Source organism: Vipera berus (genome assembly GCF_964194415.1).
Source record: "Vipera berus genome assembly, chromosome: 3".
Classification (NCBI taxonomy): Eukaryota; Metazoa; Chordata; class Lepidosauria; order Squamata; family Viperidae; genus Vipera; species Vipera berus.
This window is the reverse complement of record NC_138204.1, coordinates 153,999,470-154,019,555: the sequence shown is the minus strand read 5'-3', so window position 1 is coordinate 154,019,555 and position 20,086 is coordinate 153,999,470. Positions and strand designations below refer to the sequence as shown.

At 38.6% G+C, this 20,086-nt stretch overlaps 1 protein-coding gene across 1 annotated transcript; it reads left to right on the top strand.

Annotated features, from left to right (window-relative positions):
- The first annotated feature begins 1,872 nt into the window (after positions 1 to 1,872).
- On the top strand, positions 1,873 to 19,821 carry KCNG2 (potassium voltage-gated channel modifier subfamily G member 2). Its single transcript, XM_081323486.1, has 2 exons — positions 1,873 to 2,740; positions 18,628 to 19,821. The coding sequence occupies exons 1-2, from the start codon at positions 1,985 to 1,987 to the stop codon at positions 19,435 to 19,437; spliced, it is 1,566 nt and encodes a 521-aa protein (XP_081179612.1). The 5' UTR covers positions 1,873 to 1,984; the 3' UTR covers positions 19,438 to 19,821.
- The last annotated feature ends 265 nt before the right edge of the window (positions 19,822 to 20,086 follow it).

Below are 20,086 nucleotides of genomic sequence, written 5' to 3'. Positions count from 1 at the left end.
ATACGCGCACCTTGATACTGTATTTTGATTACATTAATTTTTTTCTGATAAATAATTAAAAACACAGTTTAATATACATTCTACAAACATTATAGAAGGTTAATATTTCTTTGTAAAATTATCTCACATTAATGCCAACATTATTAGCTGCATTAGAATATTAGTACTTCTTTGCATGGATTTTCTTATTTGTACATTTTAATTCTAGGACCTTAAAGAACAAAGTGCATAAAGTTATATAAGAATATTATGATAACAAATGTAAATCCCAGTATCAGACTCAGATTCTTATTTTGCTTAGAATATGCTAAAGACAATAATAAGAATAAAAATATACAAATAATTTTTATCTTTAACTTCTTCCATAAAAGAAAAAAATCTTACAACTTTTCATGAGAAACTGATTTTCAGAGGTACTGAATTCATGAGAATGAAACTTTCTTATCTTTTGCTGAAAATAATGCCATTAGCAAATAAATTTGCAGAATATTTTTATATATTTTGCAATAGTATAATCCAGCCATATCCTAGTGAAGTACAATAAAAACTGGACCAATATTATACTCAGAATATCTGTGACTGAAATTTAATCAATGAGCTGATTATACCACAGGATATATTGATATGAATATCGTCCATGCTATTAGTAGTTTGGCTTGAATTTTTTAAAATTTAGCTTTAAAAATCCTACTCAGTACTACCAATTTATCATGATGTGTTCAAGGAATTAGTATTGTATGATTCTAAAGATAATTACTATTGAAAATTAAATGGGTTAAAAGGCTATAACAAAAAACAATACTTTCCTATTTTGTCCTAATAAGACCTTTTCTTCTATTCAGTCATGCCCATTTTTTTGGAAACTGCCTGGATAAGTCAATACAACTTTCTTGGCAATGTTTTTTAGAAGTGATTTGCCATTTCCTGGTTCCTAGGGGCTGAGAGAAAGTGACCAGCCCACTGATACACAGCTGGCTTTGTGCCTAAGGCAGGATTGGAAGTCATGGTCAGATAGTTTCCTCTTAATAAAGGAATCCTTAAAAATGTGATCAAACTTCAGAAATAAAATTCTACATTCTATCTGCCAAGACTTAATGAATGTTTATTCCATTTTGATGAGAAATAAGTTATTTGGTAATTTCCAATAAAAGACAAAGACAGGTAAGCTACCTGTGAAAAATCTGTTTCTCCTGAAAAGTTGCAAGGTGTTTTTTTTTCCCTTCATGGCAGTTAAAGAATGAAATGTCCAGAAGATATTTATAGGGATTTTAATGTAGAAAATATGTGGGAATTAAGGTCCACCAGTGTGTTAACACATGATCCATCCAATTCCCTTCTTCCTTAAGTTGTCTATGTAGAGAGCTGTAGGGCAGAGGTCCCCAACCTTTTGGGCACCAGGGACGGTTACGTGGAGAGAGGTTTTTCCGCAGACTGGAGGGGGCAGGTTTTGTATGCTGCCTGCATCCCACGGATGGGGTTTTGCTTGTTTGTGCAGACCAGTTGCTGGCATGCTGCGGCCCAGTACTAGTCCACAGACCGGAGGTTGGGGACCCCTGCTGTAGGGCATAATGCAAGGAGTCAAAGCAAAATTTATTGGGGGAAATTAACAGCTCTCCACATCTTGAACTGCCCCTCCTTTTAAAGTTGCTTTTCCTGTTTAACTTGTGTGACATATGTTGAAAATTCTCATGTTGAGATTTATTGAAGATTTACAGGTAAAGATACATGTTTGCATATATTATATTTGTTGGACTCTGAAATGTGAAAACTGTTTTCCTAGTTGTTTTCTGTACACTGTAGGAATATTGAGGAAAACCAGCAAGGTTTCTTGAGAAAAACACTATGTAGTTCAGAACGTCAGAAGGGGTTTGTTTTGCCTTTATTAAAAATGCAATTTCTGACACTAATATGTTCACCTTTTCTATCCTCACTAGTTAATACTCTCATTTCTTCAACTGCTCTGGCCCCTTCATGAATGTAACAAATGTATCAGGAAATGGCATTGCTGCCTGGGAATGCAGACCCCGAATTTACTGCATACTCTTATAACAACTTGGAGACACTTTGTGATGTGCAGACAAGGAAAGGCGTCTTCTACAAAAAAGCAAAACTTCTCAGTCCTGGGGAAGACTTGTATTGCTTTGCCTGTAGGGAGGACCAAACCAGGAATGTGATAATCAATGTAGGTGGCATAAAATACAAAATTCCATGGACCACATTAGAGAATTGTCCCTTGACCAGGCTTGGAAAGTTAAAATCATGCAACAACCATGAAGAAATAATGGATATATGTGATGATTATGATGTCAACTGCAATGAATTCTTTTTTGACCGCAATCCTTGTGCCTTCAGGACCATCATGACTTTTTTGACCGCTGGGAAGCTAAGGCTCCTCAGGGAAATGTGCGCGCTCTCTTTCCAAGATGAACTGGTTTACTGGGGGATAGAAGAAGAACATCTGGAATGGTGCTGTAGAAGACGAATACGACAGAAGGAAGAAGAGATGGCAGAGGCTGCCTTATTTGAAGACGAAGAAGAAACTAACGAAGCACCCCAATGTGCCTTCAAGGACAGCAGCCGTTTGCATTTGTGCATGAGAAAGCTCAGGGACATGGTGGAAAATCCTCATTCAGGGATCCCAGGAAAAATCTTTGCTTGTATATCGGTTTCTTTTGTTGTCATCACTGCAGTTACCCTCTGCATTAGCACCATGCCAGATCTCAGAGAAGAAGAAGAACGGGTAAGTGTACGCTATAAAAATAATGTTTGCACAATTGTAAACATTTCCAGAGGCTTCTCTGTGATACTTGCTTTTTGGCTTGTCTCTTTTGTACTTTTGTAGTTTTATGATATGCCCTGTTCACCGCCCTGAGTCCCTCGGGAGAAGTGCGGTATAAAAATTTAATAAAACCTAAAACCTAAACCTACATATATGTATATGGTAGTCACATAAACTTTATCCCAAGCAGATGTTCAGACTGAGATTAGCGTAGTTATAATTGCTTTTTTGCTTTTAAGTTAATATTGTATTATATATTAACTTTCTCAATTAGTTAGGACAGATATCTCAATAACTGCATTTAGGATATTCTCCCGATTCTTCTTGTCTTCTCGTATCAGAAACTTTAGCTGAATCAAGGCTGGATTTTCTTTCTGAAAGAAGAAGTTACAGTAGACAGAAAAGGGATTTCTTTCCCCTCTGCTGTGAAGGGAGATAAATGATCTGGGATGATGAGGGCCCCAAACCACAGCAAATTCAAAGAAAGTATTTGTGAAAATCTAATAGAGTTGGAAACTGAGCAAGATTGATTTTGACTGTCTAGAGTTTCCCCTGATCAGCATAAAATAGTAATGGTCATGTGGCCGGCATGACTAGACGCCAGAGGCGCACGGAACGCTGTTACCTTCCCACCGTAGTGGTCCCTATTTTTCTACTTGCATTTTTACGTGCTTTCGAACTGCTAGGTTGGCAGAAGCTGGGATGAGTAACAGGCGCTCACTCTGTTATGCGGCACTCGGGATTCGACCCGCCAAACTGCCGAGCTTCTGATCGACAAGCTCAGCGTCCTAACCCACTGAGCCACCGCGTCCCTTAAAATAGTAATTAGCGTGCCATAATCCTTTTTATTATCAAGAATGTGGCGTTCTTGTCTCTGAACACGTTTTGAAGCTCATAGTATATATGTAAACAGAAATCTGCAACTTTGCTTTATAGTTCCATACAAATTTCTCCTTTGGGTAGAAAACCTTGTCATCATTTTTCATTTTGTTTTCTTTTTGTTTGGTTTTTATGAAAATTAGTGGTCATTTAATTAGTAAATTTATATCATGCCTTTTGCTTGAGCTCAAGGAATACTAGTGTTGTCATTGATGACAAAGCTAGGGGTACAATAAAGGGTTTTGAGGACCTAAATGGAAAGAGCAAAATCAACATTAAAATACTAGTAAACCTCACCAAATTCTGTAAGAGGCTTCAGTATTTTTACAAAATTCTTACTTTAAACTCTTTTAAATATTTTACATATTATAATGCTATGCATAATGAAGAATTCATTCTTATTAGTTATGCTGCAACATTAGGGTCTTTTGAAAAATGTTTTTAAGATCCAAGTATCTCACTAGTTGAGGATATTGTAAGTGCAAGTTTCCTATGGAAATTCTTGAGACTTAAATGTATACCTCTATCTTGAATAGTTTTTTTCAAGGGCATATAGTATTTATTTCAGACTGTTTATATTATATTACCATATATTGTTTATAGTTCGTAACACCCCAAATTCACCCATTCTTGATAACTGGAAATGAAAGATTTATTACACTGAAAATTTACCTTTAAAACTGTAAAATATTTAACAGTGTATTTTTGTTTCTAGATAGATAAATAGAAATACAAAACCATAGAATACACATAATCCTTGACTTTGAAGCACAGTTGAGCCCAAAATCTATGTTGCTAAGTGAGAAATTTGTTAAGTTTTACTCCATTTTATGACTTTTTTTGCCATAGTCGCTAAGTGAATAACTACTGTTGTTAACTTAGTTGAGTTGTTAACTGGTTGTTAACCATCATAAAGATGAATCAGTTGTCAAGCATCCATTTGTAAATCACATTACCTTGTGGATGCTGTAGTGGTCATAAGTGTGAAAAACAGCCATAAGTCAGTTTTTTCAGTGCTGTTGTAACTGAATGGTTACTAAATGAACTGTTGTAAGTTGAGGACTACCCATAGTTACCAGTTTTCCAACTAGGCCACAATAGAGAAAGATGTCTGTAATTTGAATATAGTTCTTTATCGGACAGCCAGAGTCTGCTCCAAGAAAGATGACAACTGTTCCACGAAGGAAAAATGTGTTCCAGCAGGATGTGGCACAGAGCCAAAATTTAGTGACAAATACTAATTAAATATGTTTTCTTCAAACATGCCAAAGTAATGAATAACTTTAAGAGCACTTGCTTAACTCAAGTAGTCTAGTGGAGCAGATTTTTGTAAAAACATTGCACGTTTATAAATTATTATATTTTTTAATATAAACTCATAAATCAGTGGCTAAGATCTTTGTAAGAGTTTGCTGATTCTACATCCATAGAAGTGTTTTAATGCTTACTGTTGTGGCATAATGATAAATGATAGATGGATAGATAGAGCTTTGATTAAACTCGTAGGTTTGATCACAAAATGTCTTTTTGGTCAAAATGTAGAAAAAGTAAGTGAAAAAAATTAATGTTAATTTCAGAGACCTGGATCCAAAGACATTCAATTAGTTCATACAATAAAGCTTTCCTAGAAAGGCTGCCTCTGTGAGCTAAAAGGCCTTCCTGAATTGCACAAAAAAATCCAGGACTACCTGTATTCCATTGCACCTTTGCTGTATACAAGAAACACTTTGTAATAGTGGCGGATATCTATAGCCCAGCGTGGAGATTTGTTCTCGAGCTTGAGGGTTGGTTTCTGAACATTTCGTTACCAGGCTAGGAAACATCTTCAGTGAAATTCCACTGAAGATGTTACCTAGCCTGGTAACGAAACGTTTGGAAACCAACCCACAAGCTTGGAGAACGAAATTCCACCCTCAAGAAACACTTTATTCTTAGGTAATTTAGACAAAAAGGAATTACCTGAGGATGATCCATTTGTTGTGGGCAAGGCTGAAGAGTGGTAACTCGGCACCACTATCTTGATCAGTTTGAAGAAAGTTGGGGAGAAAGTTTTGTCAGAGCGGTTAAATTACATAACCTGCGCCTGATGGTTAACAAAATATTTTCCTGCTACTTGGCAGACTTAGCTTCTTGCTCTACTCTATAGGCTTTCTTATTATTTTTCATTGGTATTCTCTTCAGTTCAGAACAGCAAAATGTGATATTAAATTTCTCTTCCTATTCCAACAACAGTTTTATAGCATGGGCATGTCCTGAATAAGTTAAATTCCATTTAATGCAGGTTGTGTAGGAGAAGATTTTGATGCATCTATGATGTCTTTTTCCTTCTGCTTCTTGCAATGATTAGTTTGCTTTTTTATTTTTGTAGTGTGTCAGATGGTGGAGATGGGATTAAAAGTAAAATAAACAAGCCAATATCTTTAAAACAGAGCACAGGAATTATGTTTTCAGTCCAAAATATGGCTTGAGGATAGCTAAGAAGAAATGCACTTATAATCAAAGCATCAGAGAATGTGGTATAATAAGTTTTTGACAGCCAGTGCTGTCAAGAAAACTACAAAAATATAGTTTCAGGATAAAACTGTTAGTCTTACTTGGCTGATAATAAGCCATTGTCAAAACGCAATCTCCCTAAAATAACACATTAATATAATTAGTGGTAGCAACCAAATGGTGGAGATAGTTAAAATTCAACAAAGAAAATGATAGGACACTTATTAATATGCCAATGGAAAAGTAAAGCAAAACGTCATAAAGAGCCTTGAATTGTAGTGTCTATTTCTAGTCTAGCGTAACTATGAAAGAGGAGCAAATCTATTTTGGCTTTGGAGATCAGTGGGAGCAATCCAATATTAAGATGATACTAGGTGTCAAATAAAAAGAAGCATTAGAATGCTTGCAAGCAGCCTGTAATCACCTGCTAGATTATTATAATAATTACAGCTAGCTTTTTGGACTCTTCCAAAGACTATTTTACATAGTGCATATTCAATTAAATATAGTTAATGGTTTATCAGGGGTGTCAAACTCAATTTCATTGAGGGCCGCATCATCATTGCGGTTGCCCTCGGGGCCAGGTGGGCATGGCCTGGGTGGGCGTGGCCTACTGGTTGGGTGCAGCTAGAGTACGTATGGCCTACTGGGTGGGCGTGGCCAGCTCTACAGTGTTCGCATCAAGGGTGCCTATGGCGGCCTGGGCAGGAGTGGGACAGATCTGAGGGTCTCTGGCAGAAGGAGGGTCTCTGGGCCAGGGCCAAGGCAGTGGGGGCCGTTCCCTCACTGTTTCCAGGATGGCTTTGCGGGCCACATGAAACCACTTCGCGGGCTGGATCTGGCCCCCAGGCCTTGTGTTTGACATGTCTGGTTTATGCAGAGGACCTGCCTAAGTGTAGGAAAGAAAACTAAAAAAAATCATTCTTAAAACATTTGAAATGTTTTAAATTTTCCTGTTATATAACTTTGGCATCCTCACTCAGAATTGCCAAAATAACAAGTTAACAGCCTTGAAAACTTGTCAAATTTGTAGTTCTTGAAATATTATGACAATTTTGTTTTTGTTTGTTTTAATTAACTTTATCTTTGCATTAAATTGTGCTTTTAAAGAAAAGGGAGCTGGGAAGTTCTGCTGTTGTTTATTTGGTTTTAGGTAGACTTTTGTTATCAATCAATTACCAAATGTTTATTGTTTATTTGCCACTTTTGTATGGTTTCGTGCTTGGAAAGAAGTTTGCTGTTCCCTCTTTTGGACAAGGTCACTTTCTGTCCTTACTGATTGTTCAGACTGTCTAGACTAATTTATTGTTATTAGCCACTTTGTCATGTTTTACTGCCGACTTGTCTCACAATATTCTGAGACAGTTCTTTCTTTATACTCCCCCATTAATCTTATAATAGTTTATCAATTCATTAGTCTCTACTAAGGAGATCATGCAGTTCTTTTTCTCTCTGATTGGATTCCTTTGCTTGTACTAAACTGATCCATATTTTTCTATTTTTTGTATTTGTTGGCTTAGATTGCTGGTATTGCAACTCGCTACTTTTTCATTTGTGCCCATTGTTTTCATCTGCTTTCGGCTTTTCAGTCTGGTCTTGATTTACTCTACTTTTTCCCCAGTTCTTCCATTCATTCACCAAAATGGCCTCCCATAGTATTAACATGCATGACTTAATTTCACAAGTGATGTACAGTACCTCATTTCCTAGTGCTAAATATGCTACTGGAGTGACTTCTTGTGATTACGAACAATGAATTAACATAGTTTGCATTTCTCAGATGGTTATATTTTAACACCTTCCATCACAAGCAAACTAATCCTCAGAGTATTACATTTTCAAATATTTGCTGCTAGACTGACTACTATATTGGTACAGTCTGGAACAATTTAAGCTCGTAGTTGCATCTAGTAATTTGATAAAAAAACATTTAGAAAGTTGGCTTGCCCCATCAAATTGTAGAGAGTTGTTCTATTTTCATCATAATCAACTTTATCCAGTGATGACACTAAAAAACAAGAAATTGGATGAGACGGCACATTTTAAGATTGAAAGCAAAGGGCTTCTTCTCCCATTATCAAACCTACTTTGCTAAACGTGTTAGTTCCTCTCATCCTTGAATGATGATATGCAATATATATATATATATATATATATATATATATATATATATATATATATATATATATATATATATATATATATATATATATATATATTGTGTGTGTGTGTGTGTGTCAAATACTTGTTAACTATTTAGATTACCTTGCTAGACCCCAAACATGGGGCAAATCTTTATTTCCTGTTTCAGCCTATCTTGAAGGCCATCGAACAGGCAGTAGTCACACTGGTGACAGCTCGTATATTTATGTAAATTATGTAAATTTGAAATGCATATCAGTCTCCCTTAATTCTTTGTTAGTAATTTATATATATATATATATATATATATATATATATATATATATATATATATATATATATATATATATATATATATATATATATATATATATATATATATATATATATATATATATATATATATATATATATATATATATATAATAAAGGGAACACTTAAACAACACAGCGTACTGCATTTAATAGTAGGATGTCTTATTTTCTGTTCCCTTTATTTTTTTGAGCAGGATATATATATGTTCTTCTAGGCTTGTTCCTTCAGAAGGAGCAAGTAAAGAATTATCTATGGGCAACCTCTTAGTTTTTCTTTAACTTTTTTATTCTTCTTGGAGATTCACTTCCTTGCTGGAGGAGAGGAGATTACAGCTAGGAGAAATTTGATTGGTGGAGAGGTGTAGGAGATGACCAGTCTGAGCCCATGGGAGGGGTCAAGGGCGTCATCAGTTTGGATCCCTTCATGTCCACAAGAGATCTTGTCCAGTCCTCCTTGAATTCCACTGACTCTTATCTATCGGCAGTTCAGATTCTTATTTAGAGGTAACGTGAAATAAACTTGTACTCATTCCTGCATCTGACAGTAGGACCAAAAAGAAGATGCATGAATTTAAAACATAACAAGAAAAGGTAAAAGCACTAGTTTGAGCATTTTTACTTTCTAAAATGCCAACTGCCTATTTTGAATCTATTTTAGAGTATTATTTGTTCGTTGGTATTTTATAAATATATGCACTTCCGACAGTCCATGAGAATGATGCTAGATAACCATCTGAGACTGGAAATTTGCCTTCATTTATTAAACTAGGTATGGGTGGGAGGGAGAGACGTTGCTTTTAGAATTATTTGATCTCTTATGTTAAATATCCCATGTATTATTTTAGGAGCATGTGTAAAATAATTGTCCTAAAGATTCAAGCATTGCTCTTCAATATACAAGTGAAGAGAAAAGGAGTGCTTTTAGATGTGACTTAATCTTGAACTGTAAGGTCACACACACTCAAAGTAATAAACTAAATCATGCAAGAAAGCTCTTAGAGACCTCAGGAATACAGAACAAATGTAAACTAAAACAATTCAAACAGATATTTACCTAATGTTTTAGGCAGGTGGCTATTTCCTAAGGATTTTTGAGAAAGCTGTTACGAATGTGTGTCTTTTAAATGTCGAACTTGGACTAAAACAGCGGGTATAGGGAGGGAAATGTCTTGGCACAGAGATATAGTCCAAAGCCAAACACTAGGTTTAATTGCATATTTTCAATCAAAATGATTGGTTGCTACTTAGTTAGTTTCTTGGAGAGGTTTTTCATGAGCCGGATGACTCATTTGAAACAGACTGTATCCAAGAGAAATGTCAAACTCCTTGTTCAGTGGCAGGAAACATGACCAGACATCCATAAGGACCCCCGCCCCCCCTCCACCATTCCTCCCGCTTCAGCAGAACAAACCCAAAGTCCTGGGTTAGCAAATGAGTAGCATAAAATGTTCTGGACACTTTATCATACTAAGAAAGGAGATTACAATCTATGGATGTGATTATGAATACTATGGCTATAGAAGACCATGCAGAAGTAGTTCACAAGAGTACATTTTTGAACTGGGTTTTTAAATTTATAATAATAATAGGTTTTCCCTCACATTAATACATTCTTTCTTCAGTTTATTTACATTTGTCCTTTAGCCGCTCAGAACAAAAATGTTGGCTGCTCACCATGCATTTAATAATATGGCCATATCATCACAAGCTATTTTTCGCTTTATCGTATTGGCTCAGATATGAGGGCAATTCGGAAGTAAACCTCCGTTTGGTTATCAATGACAGGCACTCGCAGAAACAGAACTTTTATTATACACATTTGAAAACTACAACATTACATTACTTTTTGATATAATCGGCCTTCAGATTGAAGCAAGTGTCACAATGTCTTACAAGGTTTGAAATTCCTTAGTAGTAGTCACTTGGGGCCAAATCTGGGCTTGGGGGGGGTGATCAAAAACATCCCAACGGAACTGCTTCAAAAGTTCTTGGGCGCGTCTAGCAGTGTGCGGGCATTATTGTGAACCAACACCACACCGGAGGTCAGCATGCCCTGACGTTTGTTATGGATGGTTCGTCTGAGTTTTTGTAACGTTTCACAGTAGACTTCTGAATTGATGGTCAAACCACGCTCCATGAAGTTCACTAGCAGTACTCCTTTGGCATCTTAACATTTGGCAGGATTTTCTATGGCACCACTTCTGGCTGGTTCACGATAATGCTCGCCCACATACCGCTAGACGCACCCAAGAACTTTTGAAGCACTTCCGTTGGGATGTTTTTGATCACTCCCCTATAGCCCAGATTTGGCACTGAGCAACTACTATTAAGGAATTTCAAACTTTGTAAGATGTTATGATAAGTACCTCAATTTAAATGGCGATTATGTAGAAAAGTAATGTAATGTTGTAGTTTTCTAATGTGTATAATAAAAGTTCTGTATCTGCGAGTGTCTTGTCACTGATAACCAAACAGAGGTTTATCTCCGAATTGCCCTTGTATATTCTTTGCATGTTCACTGTAATATGGAATCCCACATCAGAATTTCTTTAGAAATGCATCTGTCAGTAGATGTAACAGGGGGAAAAATTGAAGTTGAAGAATAGATTATAGCAGACATGTCAAACTCACGTCACGTGACATCGTGGAACATACCGGGACGGTTTTGCCATTGCCGCCAATGGGGTGGGCACGCCTTCCGGATGATGCATCCGGCCCGCAGGCCGGCAGTTTGACACCCCTGGATTATAGTATCTTAAGAATGGAATATAAAATTGATTTTAAAATCATGGCATTGCCAGGGTGTGATACTTTAGCATTTGTCAACAAGGAATATATGGTACTGGCTAGCTAGCGACTCTAGATCTCACTTAGTTTTAGAAAACCACTGGCCTGTTCCAGACATAAAGTTAGAAGTTGCCTTTCTGGCTGCAATCCTCAGAATAACAAGGAATAAGAGCAGATGTCTTGGCTGGCCTTGTGACTCAGGCCTTCTGCCCAAAAACCCTGGAAGAACTGGAACCAGTGGGATAAAGCTGCCAGAGAAAATATAGGCAGAAGAATCAGAGATGTTTTATTTCTTTGCAGTGCTATTTTGCTCAGCTGTGTGTTACTAGTCTTCATTCGTCTATGTCACAGGTGTCAAACCCGCCACGTCATATGATGTATCGTGACATATCGCGATTTTTCTTGCATTGCCAGAGCTGGGGTGGGTGCGGCCTCCTCATGATGCAACTGGTCCGTGGGCCGGCAGCTTGACACCCTTGCTCTATGTTTTTGCATGTTTGCTTGCTGTTGAATAGTTGTTAAATGCAGATAAATGTAGGAAACAAGAACTCGGCTCACATCTCTTATTTCCCTCTTAATTGTATGTTTGAAAAATAAAAGTTTGATTCTACTCTACTCTACTCTACTTGTTATGTTACAAGTATTACAGTCCTTGTTATTGAATACTACAATTGAATAATAATATCATCATCAACAACAACAGAGTTGGAAGGCACCTTGGAGGTCTTCTAGCCCAACCCCTTGCCCCGGCAGCGAACCCTATACCATTTCAGACAAATGGTTGTCCAATCTCTTCTTAAAAATCTCCAGTGTTGGAGCACCTACAACTTCTGGAAGAAACTCCTTCCACTGATTAATTGTTGAAACTGTCAGGAAATTTCTCCTTAGTTCTAGGTTGCTTCTCTCCTTGATTAGTTTCCATCCTTTGCTCCTTGTTCTGCCTTCAGGTGCTTTGGAGAATAAGTTGATTCCCCTCTTCTTTCTGATAGCCCCTTAGATATGGGAACACTGCTATTATGTCACTCCTAGTCCTTCTTTTTCAGTATTACTGAATACTACTAGTGAGTTTGTATGTGTTCTACGATCACACATTCCAAAGCCAGCTGTTGGACATCATCCCCTTTTAAAAGGGAGACTCTGGAGCCATTTTTATAGAAGCCTTATCATCTTTTGTGCTACTCAGTTTCTAGGGAAAGGGGGAAGTATTTTCCCACAAGTAATAGCAGCATAACTACTTCCTTGAGTAAATACATCTTAAGTCAGTTGGGGGAACAGATGCACAGACAACCTGGAGTTCATGTAGAGGCGGCAAAAGGAGGGAATCCCAGGAAGAGACCAGATAGGCTTGTGCTCTGTGTTCAGGTTGGTTACCTGGCTAAAGAACTATTACTTAGTTATCTGTGTAGTGATTTCTAATTTTTGACTGTGAAGTGGGTGAGGGACAAAAGATAATGTAATCTTCTAACCTGGATCCCCAATTCATCCACTAGATGACATTCATCATCATCATCATCATCATCATTATTACCATCATCATCAGTCATCCAAGGAAATTCTATTCTGAATTGTTCCTGGAAGAGCAAAACTAGCAGGACACCTCTGTTAAAACACGGGCTATTCAAAGCATGGGCACTGCCATAGAAAAGCAGTAGCTATAAGCTTCCAAAGTACATCTTGCGGAATTGGAAGGCTACCAACAGTTTCTCTCAAGATAAATGAGTTGGTGAGATTGACTCTGATTGAAGAGAGTACTGATGGTATTTCAATACGAAGCTATTTTCAACTTTAGAGGTAATCACCAGCATCCTAAATTGCACTCAGAAGCTAATTGGAAGCCAGTGCAGGCAATAATGATATATTAATAACAGCAACTGCCAACCAATGAGCAGGCAATTACATTGTGAACTAATTGAATCTGTTGGGTGGTCTTCAAGAATAGTGTTGTGATTCAGCGTCAGCCTGTGGTTCCAGCAGCTGAGTCAGATGATTCTGAAGAGGAGGAGGAGGGGTTTGGCGAGCCTTTGGTGTCAGAGGAAGGTTCTGATGCACTGCAGAACTCTCAGCCTGGCCCCTCCCATCTTGTTCCTCCTCAGACTCAGCTGTGTGAGCATGAGGGATTGGAAGAAGACGATACACAGCTGGCTCTGTTCAGGGACGCTAGGAGCAGGAGGCAATCTAGCAGAGAAGAACAGAGGAAGGCAATGAGGCAACTCGGGAGAAGGCAATGAGAAGCCATGCCTTGGGACGAGGTGCTGGTTGCTGAAGGCAACCGTTTGAAGATCTTCTGCTAGAGTCCTGGTCTGTTATTCTTGTTTAACTCTTGTTTAACTTTTTGGGTTTAAGTCTTGTTTGAATTTTTCATTTAACTTTTGTTTGAACTCTTTGTAAATAAGTTTGGTTGGGTTTTTTCCAGCCTGTTGATTATGAAAAGGGGTTGTCCCTGACATTCAAACAGGGCCGGTCGTAAGCTGGAACAGAACGAACAGCCTCACATCAAGCACATTGCAGTAATCCAGACTCAGGATGATGTGTGCAGGAATTATTCTCCTGTGCCAGGTGTCATGCCTTGGAACTGGTCTAGATAATCTGCTTCTAAAGTGCTTGAGTCACAGTGATGTAGCAGGAATGGAGGAAGCCTACATGGTTTGTTTTAAGTTTCTTCCTACACCATTTCTTACACTCTATTCTGTCATAACCCAGACTGAATAAAGTTTCTTTAAAACAAAACAAAAAACAATCACCACTAGCTGTCCAAAGCATCTGCATGAGTTTTCTCCAACATCAAAGTTCAAAAGCATCAACAGACTCCTGCTTCTTCAGAGCCCAACTTTCACTTCCTTAAAGTGTCATTCCCTGCATGAATCTGATCTTCGTAGGTATAGACACATTGCAATATCTGAATATTTTTTCCAGTACCTTTATTGCTATCTTAGCAAGTTCTAATCTATAGCATCCTACTTTAGTGTTGGTTCCTTTAATTGTTGATATTCAGTAATAATACTCGTGCAGCTAAAGAAACTATAACTTGTTTCATTCGTGGCTTGGTATACTGTGAACACAACTGCATGGAGACATGGTAGGAAAAAAGATGTTGCTAGAGCATGTTTGTACCAAAACCTTTGCAGAAGCAGCAAGCCAAAAGAGGAAAAAGAAAAATTTTCACTCTTTTGCCTGTTGTTTCATTAAGATGCCCTCACCCCCAAAAAGAAATTCAGATTTGCTTCAGGAAGACAATACAATAATGTACTGTAAATCCTGGTAAGAGGTTTTGGATTTCTTACTCTGGGTCTAACTCCCAGGATTCCCTGTTTATTATATTTTGATAATTTAGTTAGTTATTGGTTTTTAGTTCCAGAATAAAAGTGTTTATGTGAGAGAAGAATGATGGCTAGGAAGAGATTGTACTATAGAAATCATACAATTCTGTATGGCATTGGATATTTTAATCCTTTCCTGAAGTGTTAGGACTTAGAGCAAGCAATAAAATGCACTGGCTGAAGATAAAGTACCTTGCACAATGTATAATTAATGTAATTCACTACCACTGGAATCATAATTATTCGCCACACAGTTGATGTTGGTTTTATCATTTGAAAGGGCTGAAGCGATTTATGAAAAATGGGTCCATTGGTGGCTATAACTTGTAAGACCTAAATGTGAAAGGGAAGAAGTGAAGGAAGCTTATTGCTTATATATAGCTGATCATATTTGAAAATCGAATGCGAGGCTAAATGGATCTTTATTCCAATCCAAAATCTAGTTGTGCCAGCTATAAAATTATAAAACATTTGCACAACGAAATATGGAAATAATTCTTAGTTCTCCTTCTGAAAGAAATTGAATGTACGTGAATTTTAAAAAGAGATATGTCAGCTGTGTGTTTTCTCCCTGAATTACATGTTCTTTTCCCATGTTACAATTTTCTACTTGAAGCTTCTTTGTGTAAAAGGTTCATTCCACAGCTAGAACTAGTCCTTTATGATCAGCCTATTTTATAATATGCATGAATGTGCCACTTAGTTCTCTGACAAATTATCTTTGCAAATTATTTAAATCATTTTAAATGATTCCTTTCCGCAACAACTCTAACAATATTCCAGTATGATCTAATATACTGGAATGGAAATGCGGTTTCATTTTTCCCCATATAAGATAGGCATGGTTATCTACTAAGTAGATAACATTCTGACTGTTGGTTTTTTTGTTGATTAGTGACCTGAATTGAACTGACCACTGTTACTTTCCCAGATAAAAACTTAAAAATGTTTTTGGACAGGGAAAACCTACTGCTAGGTTTGAAAGTGAGATTGGAAAATTGTCATCCAAAGTAACACTATGCCTAACTGCTGCTGGCTTCTATCGATGGAAGCTAGTGGTTGTTTTCGTACCTTTTTCTTTTTTATTGTCTAATTGGGCAAAATTACCTCAGCTCTAGGTCTGGTTTTAGGTTTTTTTTTAACCAGAATCATGAGGGAGCCTAGAATCCTGCAGAACCTTGACTGCAGAACAGCCTTGTCCTTGCAAATCTCTTCCAGCAAATTACACCAGTTGAGAGAACAGTAATTTAGAAATGTCATATCTGCCTCCTTTCCTTTTCATTAACACATTTCAGGTTCCTTCTCTCCTCCTCAATGTAAAGAGTGGTCTAAATCACTGTTAGACCTTCAAGATATTCCAGACAAGAAGGATGTCTGCGATTACTGTTTCTGTTGTGAAGTTGCATTAACAGAATCTTGCAAGTCTGAAAAACGCCCTCCTCTCCTTCACTTTTACCCTCTCCAAAACTACGGAGAGTCCCTTCTGATACACTTTTGCCCTCCCTTCTCATTAGGTCTGAAATTTTATCAGACCATAGTATAAGTTGTGGCTCTTCCTCCTGTCCCCCGAGGTCCTTCCCGTATACCATCACAACCATTCAGTAGTCCAGGGGTAGGCAACGTTGGCTCTTTTATGACTCGTGGACTTCAACTCCCAGAATTCCTGAGCCAGCCATGCTGGCTCAGGAATTCTGGGAGTTGAAGTCCACGAGTCATAAAAGAGCCAACATTGCCTACCCCTGCAGTAGTCCCTTGAGTAGACTTGTAAGGTAAAGGTAAGGTAAAGGTAAAGGTTCCCCCGCACATGCGTGCTATTCGTTTCCGACTCTAGGGGCCGGTGCTCATCTCCGTTTCAAAGCCCAAGAGCCAGCGCTTGTCTGAGGACATCTCCGTGGTCATGTGGCCGGCATGACTAGACGCCAAAGGCGCACGGAACGCTGTTACCTTCCCACCGTAGTGGTCCCTGTTTTTCTACTTGCATTTTTACATGCTTTTGAACTGCTAGGTTGGCAGAAGCTGGGACGAGTAACAGGCGCTCACTCTGCTACGCAGCACTCGGGATTCGACCCGCCAAACTGCCGACCTTCCGATCGACAAGTTCAGCGTCCTAACCCACTGAGCCACCGCGTCCCTTCGAGTAGACTTGTAGGAAATGTCTAATTTTTTCCCCCGTAAATGGTGGCAGATTTTAGGAATTCAGCAAGTCAGCACTCTTTTATCTTCAGAGAAAAGGAAGGTGGATTGCTGGAAAAGCAACTGTATAATTCTGTTCAGTAGTGTAAGTTCCGCTACCAATATGTCTGTGGAGTTTCTCAATCATTTATTTATTTATTATTTTTATTACATTTATATCCCGCCCTTCTCTGAAGACTCAGGGCGGCTTACAAGCTTAGCAGTAGCCTTCATTCTATGTATATGCCTGCTTGTTAGGGCTTTCACACACCCCCAAGCGGCATTATTACAAAGTCAGCTTATTGCCCCCAACAATCTGGGTCCTCATTTTACCTACCTCGGAAGGATGGAAGGCTGAGTCAACCTTGAGCCTGGTGGGATGCGAACCTGCACTAATTGCAGGCAGCTGGGGTTACTTAAGGAGGCATTAGCCCACTGGACTTGTGGACTTCAACTCTCAGAATTCATCCTGGGTAATTCTGGGGTTTGAAGTCTACAAGTCTTAAAAGTTGCCAAGTTTGGAGACCTTATCCAGGTCACGATTGTCCCCAAAGGTGCTTCTCCCAAAATTCAGTTCTGAACTGAAGAAAAATGTCTTGGATGAGAAACAAAAAATTTTCAAAGGGGGGAGGGGAACCAAAAAAAGTCCAGTTGCCTTTTAGAAAAAAACACATTTGCTACCCATATGTTGCCTATTCCCCTGCACCCAAAAATCACATTGTCAAAATTCAGCAGGAAAAAGATTGGTTTTCAGTGGTACAATTTGTGGCGTTCTTTTTTTTCAAAAGCAAGGATAGAAATGGAAATGAGAAAACTGTGGAAGACAAACCTTGTTCCACCTTTAAACCCTGCGCTCCCCTCATCAAGCACATTGAATTTGTAAGGAAAAAAATATTTCATGTTTGTTCTAATAGCCTTGGTTTGTTCTGTTTTCTCTCTGGGGGTGATTAACATTCACACATAACGAAAAGGTAAGGGTGAACTGCAGCTATATTTGAAATTGGAGAGGAAACAGCCCAAAAAAAATGATTATTCATTGTTGCTTAAGTGTCGGGTTGGTGAGTTTATTTGCAGCCTTTAAGCAACAACTTTGTTCATTTTCCAGGAAGGAATAATATTCAAACAGGTCTCTTACCTATTGGATTTTTTTAGTGGCAGTTATTAGTTTTAATTTAGGGGGGAAATGTTTTGTAGAATAAGCTTTTTAGAAGCTTTTCCAATAGAATTGTTTAATGTAAAGTAACTACTACTCTTTTTTTTTGCCAGAATCAAGCCCCAGATTTGGTGTGAATTTGGGATTTGGTCCTTGGGGGGAAAAGCTGGTTTTAAACCCATTATTCATGCTAGTTGGAGGGAGTTGAAGTTCACATATCCTAAAATTGCCAGGTTTAAAAACTGATCTAAAGGATTTAGGTATTGATAAAAATAAAGTCAGTCTGATCATTATTTTTAGAGAAATTTACTAAAAATGTTACAAATTCATTAGGAAAATGAATAATTTGAACAGTTCATGTGATAAGGAGGCTACTGTCTGGGTAGGTCCATCCCATAATAAATCTGTTGATCTCAAAGATGCCAATGCATAGAAATGCATTTAATTTAGCTTTGTATTGCAGCTTTAAACTGTAACAGATTACTTACAGGAACACAGAAGCACACAACACAAGAGCATTTTTGACATCTTAAACTAAAGATTTTTGGCTGGCTTGTTAAATAACTCTTAATTTTCTGCCTTCCTTGCAGGGGGAATGTTCCCAAAGGTGCCGTGACATCTTTGTGCTGGAAACGGTCTGTGTGGCTTGGTTTTCTTTCGAGTTCCTCTTGCGCTCCATCCAGGCGGAGAGCAAGTGTGCCTTTCTGAAGACGCCGCTCAACATTATAGACATTTTGGCCATCTTGCCTTTCTACATCTCTTTGATTGTAGATATGGCTTCTCCCAAAAGCAGCGACAAGCCTGGGGGAGGGGGAGTTGGAAACAAGTACCTGGAGAGAGTGGGGCTGGTGCTGCGGACTCTGCGAGCCCTTCGCATCCTCTATGTCATGCGCCTGGCAAGGCACTCCCTGGGGCTGCAGACACTAGGACTCACCGTGCGCCGCTGCACCCGGGAATTTGGACTGCTGCTCCTCTTCCTTTGCGTCGCTATGGCACTCTTTTCGCCCCTCGTCTTCTTGGCGGAAAGCGAAATGGGCGCCAAGCACGAATTCACCAGCGTTCCTAGCAGTTATTGGTGGGCTGTGATATCCATGACAACCGTCGGCTATGGTGACATGGTGCCTCGCAGCATTCCAGGGCAGGTTGTGGCCCTAAGCAGTATCTTGAGTGGCATCCTGCTGATGGCTTTTCCTGTCACTTCCATTTTCCACACCTTCTCGCGCTCGTACATCGAGCTTAAGGAAGAACAGCAGCGTGCTGCCAATAGGCAGTTTCACGAACTGGAAGAAAGCAACCACTTTTCACAAGACAGCAGCTCTCAGGAAGAAGAGTCCTCTTCGCCGGGCAATACCGGAGCAGCAATTCCTGCTGAAATGGAACAAGGGACTAAGAATTGCTGACACGAAGGAAATTGGAATCTTGGAGAACAGAAGGAGAAAAATGGATGGAGGGGTATTTTATGTCTTAAAGCAGGAGTCTACAAACTTGGCAACTTTTAAGACTTGTGGACTTCAACTCCCAGAATTCCCCAGCCAGCATGGAAGTTGAAGTGCACAAATCTTAAAAGTTGCCAAGTCTGGAGACCCCTATCTTAAAGTAAAGAAACTGCTTAGATCTCTTTTTACAGCCAGAAAGACTTGTCTTTTGAGCAACGGCTTACCCATGATCATAGTGCTGAGGCTTTAATGTAACATCCTTTAGAATTTCAGAGACTCTCCAGCACTAACGATGCTACCAATTGCGCTTTCAAAGGCAATTTTCAAACTTGTTTCTGTTGTGTGTATGTGGGAAGAAATAACACAGCTAATGTATTATTAAAAGTATCCAAATTCAGGTAGTTCTTGTTCCATTCATTTGCTATAGAGCTAGAGAAGCTGACAGATTGACCAGCAATAGTTTCTCCCTAGCTGTATCTCTAGTGGATTCAGGTTTCGGTGTACATCATGAAGTTGTTCTGTACCAGCCTGCTACCGGCCCTGCAGAAAAGGCATTGTATTGACCTAGAGTTGAATATAGGACAAACCCCAGAACATCCAGTTAATGTTAGCC